At 30.6% G+C, this 12,470-nt stretch overlaps 2 protein-coding genes across 3 annotated transcripts in view; one reads left to right on the top strand and one right to left on the bottom strand.

Annotated features, from left to right (window-relative positions):
• The window catches only part of LOC134685350 (transforming growth factor-beta receptor-associated protein 1-like), a 54,784-nt gene extending 48,291 nt beyond the window's left edge, over window positions 1-6,493 (top strand). The window contains exon 22 of the mRNA XM_063545041.1: window positions 4,583-6,493. Coding sequence (XP_063401111.1) covers window positions 4,583-4,724 — 142 coding nt within the window. The 3' untranslated portion in view covers window positions 4,725-6,493. The remainder of the gene's footprint in view (window positions 1-4,582) is intronic.
• LOC134685355 (RAD51-associated protein 1-like) overlaps window positions 1-12,470 on the bottom strand; it is a 205,371-nt gene that overhangs the window by 160,746 nt on the left and 32,155 nt on the right. The window lies entirely within an intron of this gene.

Genomic DNA, 12,470 nt, shown 5'->3' with positions numbered 1-12,470 from the left:
TCCGATATAGATGTAGCGGACTTGTATATTATGGTATTTGATAAACAAGATGCTGGTTTCTCTTCCTGGTACCAAGTATGTAAGAAACCACCAGCTGTACTTTACTTTGCAAAACAAAATTCATATGTTAACTGTTAGGTATTTTTTAAGACCTTTTAATTTAAATGAATTCAATCTCATGGTTGTAAGTTTTATACTTAGGTAAATGAAATTAAGTTGGTGAGATATTTCACAGTTGTATACATAGAACTGGCAAACTATGTCACTTACTGTGGTGACATCTTCTGATTTACTCATGTGGAAGACTAACCAAGCAGTAATATGTAACGGTAGATATCTACCAAGTACTTAAACCTCAGCCGATATATGTATACTTTGCTTTAAAGCTTAGCCTTTACCTTTCTTGCACATATGAAAACTATTAGATAGTGAAAGAGTTTCTGAAAAATGATTTTTTGTTGTCCTTTTTTTGTTTTCTGCCTATATATGGAAAGAAGTATAAAAATGCATTTTTGATATTCAGGGAGATTCAACTTTAGAACAGCAATATGTCTTATATTCTCCTCACACCTTGTCCTACAACTTTGGACAGTTTACTTGTAGGTGGCTTGTTCCTGTTTTGTGGTACATTTGTATATGAATTCCATTCCTATAATGAAGTGCTAAGATAAGTTTAGTATAACCTAGACAATGTGGGTGTTACACTGCCTTATACAGTCATCAATGTTATTAGTATTGACAAGATCATTGACACATTGTTAGTCAAATTATAGCATCATCATTGTAACATATCTACCTACACAGAACAAATTATTGTCAACCATGGAATGTATAATCAAATGTTTAGTAAAACCACATTAAAAAGATTTCATTATTTCCTCATTAGTGCATTCAGACTTTATTCCAGTCGCGTTTTATATTACGTAAGAGAGTTATATGCAACTGAAGATTATTTTTGTGAGGTAAAATAATACACCCTTCTACATATTTACCAGGCTATCTTTGTTACTGCAACATATAATTAGAGTGATTTTGTAACTTAAAAAGGTCCTAACCCTGGTGATTAGAAAACTTAAATATTATATAAGAATAAGAGAATAAGTACGCTTGTCAGTAAGACAGCAATTCAAAACATTATTTGGACTCCTTACAAACAACCTTCATTTAGTCCTAAACTTAAGCATCATTGCACTGCAGAAGTTAGTAATTGTCACCACTTTTCTTTGCTTGTTCATCATAAGTCCATTAACAATGAGTTAGACAATATATATTTTCGAGGTTTCCTCTGAAACCATTTAGCCTATTCAAAACATAAAATGGCAAGAAGAATGTATTGGAGATCTTGCATACAAATTCTTCTTCATTTTGGTTTGAGTGATGGAACACATGAATGTCAGAAGCAGTTTTTGATTTTAATTGGCCAATTTTCAAAAATCTCCTTTGAAACTTAGTTTTATCATTCCCACAGCAAACAATAAGAGATGCATCAGTTAACCTTCAGCAATTGTCCTGTTTTTTTGAATTTCAAATCTGGAATTCCATAAATTGTTGAGAATCTCTTGAAAAACATGTCAAGCACAACTTTGATTATGTTTCTCTTTAACAACGTAATATCACAAGTTGAGTTTCATTATGACGTTTTCACAAAAAAGTTGTTATACACTTGATGCTGCCATTTATCAGTCAATAATGAGTTTGCAAAGCCCCATGACTTTGTTGGGCAGGAACATCTCTGTTATTGGATATTATTTGTAAATATTTTTTATCTTTGTTGAGGGGCGTTATGGGTTATTTTCGTTCTTTGTGATTATAATGGCACATTTTCGCTATCCTGATCCTTTTTTCTACAGATTTTTTTTTTATATTTTCGTGATACATGATAATTGAAATTTATTTTCTGTAAATCCTGATGAGACACCCTTCCCCCATTCAGGGCCCTCATTGTTATATCTCTTAAACCTTAAATTGAATAGAAGTTGAAATGATAGGAGATAAGCCTTAGCCTTATTTACTGCATAAGGCTAAGAAAAAGGATGACATGAAATGTTGTGGTATCTAGTTGTACTCTTATAGAAATAATGGAAAACATTGTCAATTCAAAGTCTTAATTGTCTTTACAAACATAGCATGTTAGCATGCAGTTGGTTTGTTTTATGAATGGATAAACATTGTAGAAGCATAACATTATACATGTATAGTATGTCTTCATTACAAAGATATTACATCAATGATTCTTCCCACGTCTTTATATATCTATCGATTGTTTTGCTGCACTGACTATTTTTGTTTAGGGCCCATTCAAGTGCATGAATAGGCAGTTGTATTTAAATTTTTTGTAAAATAATGAAGTATTAAAATAATTTTATGCATTATATTATATTGCATCATACAATTGTTTACTTTGCTGTACCATCTTAGTTCAACATTTTACCCAGCTATTTATATAAACCTAGTTTTGATCATACACTATAAGAATATTTGAATCTCCATTTTCAGAAATTCAGGTAGAGAATCTCTATACAAAATCAGATTGCAAAGAAACAGGTCAGAAACTTCCTAATTGAAAACCTGTATGACTGAAGCTAATTAAGCTAGAACTGTCAGACAGTCAAGACAGCTTTCAGGATCTTTGTTGTTTAATTTTTCTTGTAAATTTTACTAAAAGTTTTCACGGACTTTCTCACTCAGGAAACTAATATGTCAGAAGGAATTTGTGAAGAAGATATTTGACACTTGCCTATCACCATTAATTGAACCACTTTATAGGTTGTTGAGAGTTATAAGTTGTCAGGTGTGGTGAATTATTTGTCTTCATTTAACTGTCTATATATTAGAAAGGTAACATATTAAATGAGTAATCTTGACAAAAAACTGATTTATTTGATTTCAAAACGGACTCCATTAAAATTCTATGATTTCATTTTGGAGATGCTATTTTATAGTTTGAAAAATATCTAATGCAATCAGACTGAACTATAAATGTATATGAAGCCATCTAGGAGTATAGCTTGCTTAATCCAGATAATAATGTCAAAGTATAGGATTAAATTTTTTTTCATCAATTAAAAAAAACTGCTTTCAAAGATTATATAATAGATATCAAAAATGAAACAAAAAGATTGACTTGGTAGATGAATCATGAAAAGATGGTGGTTGGTTACATTACAGCTGCCATCTATAACTACATACTAATGCAACTGAATGGGACTGAAGCAAAAATAATTTCTAACCATCAAGAAAAAAAATCTGTTCCAAATGGTAAAGTTCAAATCATCCCTTCCTTAATTTTACTGATGCCATCACAAGTTGGTTGACCATTATGGAATAACCGTTTCACCGATGATATCGGATATGTTCCTTATGTGGTAACTACAATACCCTTCCCTTTTCACTATTTCACCAAATTTTGACTCTTTACAGGATCTGCTTACCCTACCGATGCACCTGAGATCACCCCCAGTTTTTTGTGGGGTTTGTGTTGCTTAGTTTTTAGTTTTTTATGTTGTGTCCTCTGTACTATTATTTGTCTGTTTGTCTTTATAATTTTAGCCATGGCGTTGTCAGTTTATTTTTTAATCTATAAGTTTGACTGTCCCTCTGGTATCGTTCGTCCCTCTTCTATAAAGAAAAATTGAAGAATAACACTAAATGGATATCCATTAGGTTGTTTACCAACTAGAATATCAACCACAGAAATACCTCATTTTATTAAACCTCAAGGCAATTCATTGCATCACTAAAGTGACATGTCAATCACTTTGGCATTACCAACAACTTTTCAGTTCTTGTCAATAACACCTCAACAATTTGCCTGAAAGTGATGCTCTGATAATGCATTTGAAATGTTTGATGGGGGACAATCTTTGGAGATTAAGTTTGGCTTCAAGCACCACTGAAGAGACATGAATTGTTTATGTGTGCACCTAGTGCAGTAAAATTGCTACTGCTAATGTAATTGGATATTATTATATTGCATAATTATTAATGATGCCACACCTTTCATTTAAATCATGTCAGGATTACTCCTTCAAGTTCAATTATCAGAGGAAATCAGAAATGGCTGAACAATATTTCATATTTGTTAAGGGGTTACGTGCCATCTAACTTGACACTGATGTGTTTGGGTAGAGGATATGAAAATGTCAACTGTCATCTGTCATATTCAAGTTTTAATAAGAAAGGAGATGTAAGGTATACATCAATGAGACAGCAACTCAAAGACAAACATAACCAAAAGCTATCTATAAATGGACAATATACAGTCTTCAACAACAGACATGTGTTCAAGATTCATGACCTTTGAACAGTGGTATACTAGTGACTACTGTTGCCTTTACACACAATATGTCCAAACATGTGTTCAAGCAATATTGTCAAACATGTGTTCTCACAATATGTCCAAACATGTGTTCTCCCAATATTGTCAAACATGTGTTCATGCAATATTGTCAAACATGTGTTCTCCCAATGTGTCCAAACACGTTTTCATAAAATATTTGATGCTCCTTATTATTCTATAAATAAAACTTTTTAATTTGAATAAACAAATTTGATCAACAAATTATTTTTTTTATCTTTTCAGAATGTGTGCTGTTTGTAGCAGGGCATTTAATGACACTGCATTTGTACGCTATCCCAATGGTGTTGTGACTCATGTGCATTGTGCTAAAAATAAACATATATGTCCAGTAACAGGAAAACTGTTCAGTACGAAGCGTTCCTGACATGATCCTATATCTACAGTTTATACCAGTGATAAATAGAGTATTTGTTGATAAAAATATATTTTTCATCATTAGCCATGTTATAGGTGTTCTGTGAGAAGAATTTGTTGCGTGTGTGGTATTCTTACTTGCCGACAGTGAAATTTTCGTGTACAGACGAAGTGCATCATGTATAAGTACATGTATAACAAATTGTAACTTAAATTAATTTCATGTGTGTCAAATGTGCTCATTATACGGTTGTTTGTAACTCATACTGCCACAACAAGCCTTAAAACAAGTTGTACCACATTTTGCTGTATTATGATAAAGACATTCCTATCATACTTTAGTGTGTGACATTTTGAATTTTATTTAATAAATTCTGTTCTAGGGGACTGTCGTTTATTCTATATCAGTACCAAAAAAAATCTTGAGGGAGGTAGCACAAATAGATATCAATGAGGGATGTAAATGGTTTCTTGGGAAATATACTTTTTGTTCAAATGTTTGTACAGGATTTCTAATGCAGTTATTGAATGCTTTAAGCAGGCTTGAAAACATTTGCCAAATTTATTAAACAATTTTGTAATACAGTATAAGGTTTGATTTTGCTTGATTTGACTATCCTGTTTAAGAGTTTGTCTTATTAAAGGCAGTATTTTTTTTTAGGTTTCAATATACATCATAATATCTAAAAACATATATGTTAATCTTTATCATAATATGTTTGCTCATAAAAGTCAAATGAAGCTTTTTGTGCATTTTTATCTTTTAACAGATATAACCAATTGTTACATAATAATAATAAAATGATTAGGGGTTTTAGACAATCATTTTAAGTATCTGACGATTGGACCAAATCAATAAGTAATGTGTACACAATGTTATGGAGACAAAATAAAGGACTAGTTTAAATTGTAAAATTACGATTGGAAATGGGGAATGTATCATAGAGACAACAACCCAACAAAATAGTAGACAACAGCTGACCTCCAATGGGTCTTCAGTACAACGAGAAAGTCTGCCACCATGAGGTGTGCTTCAGCTGGCCTCTTAATAAAAATGTTCAGTGATAATGTATGTCATATACTGTGCATGATCAGTCAACAATATTTAAATTGACCTTGTTTGGACTTTTGATAGTAGGTTTTCTTTATACAAAACTATTTTTCATATAATTAAATATTTAAAATAGCACAATTTGTGCTGCTACAAACAGATTAAGCAGAGATGTAATGAAAACTTATACATTTACAGTGCATGAACACACAGCATTTTTACATATGATGACTTTAACTTTAAAAAAACTAAAACAATCGTATATTTATGTGAAACTATATCTTAATTTCACCAACAAACCTAGTTATGGTTGCATATTTTATTAGCTAAAAAAGAAGTGTAATGTAATGGTAGATGAGTTCACCATCCTATCAGACAGAATATCTGTATATAAAGGTTTATTATAGGTTAACTCTTGTTTATACAATTCAAGTATTTGTTTGTCATTTTTTATAGCAACAAATCTTTGCACATTTTTAAAACCAGTCACTCAAAGTGATGTTGAAATGTTAGTGAATAAATACTATGGATGTGATGTTATAGTGAAAACTGATAATTGTTTTGTTAAATATTTGTTAGATTATATTAGTCAGTGAAGTATAGTTTGGAATTTTTGAGTGGATGAAACTCCAGAATGTCTGTATGTAAGATGAAAGTGTAAAAAATATTCCCAATATAAAAAAAACAACATTTTAATGAATCTGGAATGACGATTCGGTGTTTTGCTATAAATAAAAAACACCACATAGACACCTAGTTTTGACTTGATGTTTAAAGGGCACTTTTCTTTCTTTACATGTGAGATAGATTTAAAAATAACTGCTGTTTTGTATTGCTCATCCCCCCACCACAAGGTACTTGTTGTGAACAAATGCTTATTTTGATGACTTTCACTGGTCATAGCAAAATAGGGCAACACAATTTTATTTGTCAGTTTCTAAGGATGTGGCCATTTTTTTAAATTTTGATAGTTGGTATTTTTGTAATTGATATTTTACAGGTACAAATTTCCACAAACATAGGGGAAGCCTACTACTAGAATTTGGTTAATTGATTGGTTAATTGATTAAATGTTTCCCTTTGAAAACATTCTTAAGATTTAAGTGGCAATAATAATAGAACTTATATTGAATGTAATTAGAATAACCTCAATAATCTTCCATTCATACGATACATTTACCATATTGAACAGATAGTATTTGGTTATTTTGCAGTCTTACCCATAACAGACAAGTTGATGTCTGATGTCCTGCCAGCCTTGGTCTTAATAAGATTAACAATTTTGGTATCTTTGATACAGACTAAATAAAAGGTCCACAATCGTAGCTGTGCTCAAGTATTCTTGTGTATTGTTAGAGCTGCTTTTAAGCTGTTTAAGTATTTAAATGTTGATTTCTTTGTTTAGAGTCCATGTAGTTTTATGCTGCATCTGAGTTTTATGGATGTATGGGTCATTATTTCTGATATGCTCAATTCAATTGAGCAAATTTAAATATTTATTTTATGATATCCTATTTGATGTGTCCTCTATGTCTCACATTTAATGTCAATTGGATCTGTCAAATCTACAATTGACACTGTCAAACTCGGTACTAATTCCTAACTTGAATAGGATTTTCCCTTGCAAATTAATATTTCTCCATAAAGAAAATAAATAAGTGTATTTCATCAATGGTTAAAGTAAAGGATATGTATGCATTTGAGAAAATGAACCTTTTGTGATATGAATGATTGAAAGAAAGAAAAACCTGTAGGAAATGAATGGATAAGATAAAGGTTCCCTCTTTGGAAACAAAATGTGCTTTGGGGCTTATTGTATGGATTCGCCCCAAAAGTCATATTCGAAGAACCTGTGCAAACCTGCATTTACAGTTTACAATGTATGTTTGCCAAACTATTACTTATTCCACATAAACTTGTATTAAAAATCTAATAATAGTTAACCATTATTTAGTCATTTTACATATGCTGAACATCAGAAATCACTGTTATATTTGGATTACTGCACCAAAACATGTGTAAATGTGTAATATTCTAACTATTTTATTCAGGTAATTTCCAAGTCTACAAATGTGTGACATATGTTTAACTGTTACACAATGTGACAAGTGTTTAAACTATTACACAATGTATCTTCATAAAGTATTTTATTTTATGTATATCATCTAGTGCAATATTGTCAGAAATGACACCTTATCTATCATTGTTTTATGTCTTACAAATCAAAAACATTTTAATGGCAATACACAATAAATTTGTCATTATCAATTTGTTGTTCTTTTATTGTTAATTTGTTGTTTAGTATGATGTGTGTATTATTGCCCTATTACATCTCTAAGCTGTGCAAATAGTTTATAAATGTTGGTCAATGACATTCATTAGTAATCAATTGTCAGGTCATTCTCCTGAATAACTGTCCTTGAGGCCATGAATAGTAATTGGGGATGTCACAGACTTTTAGGAGTTTTCCATACAACCAGGTCATGTTGGTCCTCATTTTTAAAATAAAACACAAAGTGAATTGATTTGTTTTCAGAAATTATCAGAAAATGCAATTAAATTCAAAGATTCAAAATCAAATACAAATACTGTTCAAATTATCACTTATTCATGAAATATAAAATAGAATTAAATATTTCAAAAAAGTATAATCACAGAAAAAGTACTGACCTTCAAGGAAAATTGAAAACAAAAAGTCCCTAAACAAATGGCAAAATCGGAAGCTCAAACACATCAAAAGAATGAATAACAACTTTCATATTACTGACTTGGTACAGGCATTTTCTGATGTAGAAAATTGTGGTTTTGTAGCTAGCTAAACATCTCATTTGTATGACTGATATTTTAAATTCCATTATATTGACAATGATGTGTGAATAAAACAAAAATAGACATAATTGGTAAAACATAACAAAAATAGAGGTACAGCAGTCAAAATTGTGTTTAAATCTTCATCACTATCAACACAAACAATATGTAACAAAGAAATATAAAAAAAAAAAATAGACAGAGCACATTTCAAAAAAATTCAAGACAAGAATAAAAAACATTTACCATACCACAATAACAGTATGACGGGGTGTATAACGTTATAACCCTTACTGGTACTGTAATGGTAGATATTTCGTTGAAAAACTTAACTTTAGAACAGGAAATAAAGAGTATAAGGCACTCGATCTGATTGAGTGATTGATGAAAGATATGTTGGGACAGTCACTGACTACCTAAATGATAAAAAGTATTCAAATCTTCGTCACAGACTACCTAAATGATACAAAACAATCAAATCTTCGTCACATACTACCTAAATGATACAAAACAATCAAATCTTCGTCACAGACTACCTAAATGATACAAAACAATCAAATCTTCGTCACAGACTACCTAAATGATACAAAACAATCAAATCTTCGTCACATACTACCTAAATGATACAAAACAATCAAATCTTCGTCACAGACTACCTAAATGATACAAAACCATCAAATCTTCGTCACAGACTACCTAAATGATACAAAACCATCAAATCTTCGTCACGGACTACCTAAATGATACAAAACAATCAAATCTTCGTCACAGACTACCTAAATGATACAAAATATTCAAATCTTCGTCACAGACTACCTAAATGATACAAAACAATCAAATCTTCGTCACAGACTACCTAAATGATACAAAACAATCAAATCTTCGTCACAGACTACCTAAATGATACAAAATATTCAAATCTTCGTCACAGACTACCTAAATGATACAAAATATTCAAATCTTCGTCACAGACTACCTAAATGATACAAAATATTCAAATCTTCGTCACAGACTACCTAAATGATACATAATATTCAAATCCTCGTCACAGACTACCTAAATGATGAAAAATATTCAAATTTTCGTCACAGACTACCTAAATGATACAAAATATTCAAATCTTTGTTAAGAGTTTTATGAATAGTTATTTTTATGTTTTAGTCTAACATTACCTATTTGTATGCAGATTCTTGTAAAGATATGTGAAATGGACCATTTGCCATTTGTTTTATGATGACATGTTGGGTATTTAGATAGTTTGTCTTTGTCACAAATTTGTAAATGGGTTCATTATCTTGAATATACAAGTATTGGTGTTTCAACAATTTGCAGTATTTTATTTTATTTTTTGTATTTTAGTTGTCAATATTTTTTAATTCACCTATTAGTAGTTTCTGATCTTTTGGCTGTGTACATTCTTGATGTGCATTCTTGTAGTGAGAAAAGTGATACCTTTACACCAATTTTGGTATATTAGATATGAATATAAATCGTGTTTAGCTAAAAAAAAAGAAGTCTGAATCTAGTCTAAGTTTATAACTTCTGATTTGGTAAACCATAAGTTATACTATTTATACTTCACCAAAGTAATGAGATGGTCATCTCAGATGTTATTGTATATACCTTTCACATGAAAAAAGACATAGGTGACTTCCGTTTGATGTGTTTTATCATTCAATTTTGCCATTTGATTAGGAACTTTCTGTTTTTAATTTGTTCTCAGAGTTCAGTATTTTTGTAATTTTACTTTTTTGACATCAACTAGTATATTGGTTTTGCTCCATGACTTTGGTGTCTTTTTGCCTTAAAGACCTTCTTTAATATCATTTTATTCATTGCAAATCTTAAATATAAACAAGAGAAATTAAACATATATCACATGTTAACATTTACTTTTTTTACTACTTAAAGCTGACAAGTTTCGTTGTGCATGATAATCAAATTCATTTCCTCATGTCCTTTACCAAAAATCTAAAACCTTATATTTATATAGGTAAATCTAAACCACCATGTGTTTAAAAATAGTATACTTTATTTAAATGTGTATAAAAAGTCCAGAAAAACTTCAGAAACTTTGCTTTTATTGATTACCTAAGCTGTATTTTGCTAAACTTTGAGGAACTTTGATCCTTAATGCCCTTCAACTTCGTACTTTATTTGGCCTTTTAAACTTTTTTCGATTCGAGCGTCATTGATGAGTCTTGTAGACGAAACGCACGTCTGGAGTAAATTTAAATGTAATCCTGGTGTTTATGATGAGTTTATTTAAAATGCTGACAGCTGTATGGCAGTACAGACAATGTTGACAAATGTACATAAAAGATAATATCTAACAGGATACTGAGCTAAATCACAAAAGTAGGAGAAAAGGATCTTATGTGAGGCTTCTGGTAGATACATTTTGAAATTAAAGAATTCATTTATATCTCTAATTGTTGGCACCAGCATGACCAGCTTAAGATATACAAAAGACGATGTATATAATGCTTTCCTAAAGGAAGCATATCTACCAGATCATTTCCAGTAAAATGTATCAAAAGCACTATTTGTATTCAAAACATGAGTTTAAATTTTCTGTAAGTATAATCTTACAAATTTGAAAAATGGTTCCCAAGTTTGGAGAGACTACCACTGATGATAGACATCTAGTGACATCTATACTTTACCTCTGCTGACATACCTATACATTGTAATAATTCAAATGCAGTACCAATGCCATTCCGATCTTTAGAGATTTAATTTTTCATTATTGTCATGTTAATGTATTTAATGTAAAGTTATCTTGTTCAGGCTTTAACTTTTTGAGTCATAACATAAGTTATCAATAGCTCTTTTAACTCATTCAAGGTTTAAAAAGTAAGGCAATTGCATGTACATTTAGTTACATATCAATGTTAAACTCCATGTTATGTTAAAATATACAGTATTTAACTTGTATGTACTTAAGTATCAATAACAACAATCATGTCTGATAAAGTTATATCTAGACCATTACTTTTTGTCAAGTGCATTAGACAAGATTTTGTGGTGAATAATCATATGACATAATATTTAGCACTTAATTAAAATATGATAACTCGCATCTTTACAATTTATATATGTAAGCAGGGGATGTTAAATTGAGGCAACGGCAGTTAACTGGTGATTAAATCTCTTAAATTAATTAACCAGACAAATTAAGGTATTTTGACAGTATCACAGGAAATCAATCAAATATTGAGCATCATGAACCCTGCCGAAATCTGTGTGATTTCAGGTGCAAATGAGGTAACCAGCTCCTGTGAGTTCGAACTACTCAAGTGCGGTTAAACTCGACACCAATCTTAATTGACTAGGCTTGTCAGTTTTCCTATCGAAGGTCGGTGGTATTTTCCGAGCACTCCGTCTTCCTTCACCAATGGTCGACACGAAATAGCCCAAAAGTGACGTTAAAACACCAACAAATATCAATCAATATATGTATATCACTATACGGAGGTAAATGGTTCTATAACACATAATAAAGTCGTTAATATATTTGACTTGATACAGGGTAAATATATTTGACTTGATACAGGGTTAATATATATGACTTGATACAGGGTTAATATATATGACTTGATACAAGGTAAATATATATGACTTGATACAGGGTAAATATATATGACTTGATACAGGGTAAATATATATGACTTGATACAGGGTTAATATATATGACTTGATACAGGGTAAATATATATGATTTGAAACAGGGTAAATATATATGACTTGATACAGGGTAAATATATATGACTTGATACAGGATAAATATATATGACTTGATACAGGGTAAATATATATGACTTGATACAGGGTAAATATATATGACTTGATACAGGATAAATATATATGACTTGATACGTCGTAACTACAATCCCC

This window comes from Mytilus trossulus, chromosome 9 (genome assembly GCF_036588685.1).
Source record: "Mytilus trossulus isolate FHL-02 chromosome 9, PNRI_Mtr1.1.1.hap1, whole genome shotgun sequence".
Lineage (NCBI taxonomy): Eukaryota > Metazoa > Mollusca > Bivalvia > Mytilida > Mytilidae > Mytilus > Mytilus trossulus.
Note: the sequence above shows the minus strand (reverse complement) of the source record. Positions and strands in the feature narration are given on the sequence as shown.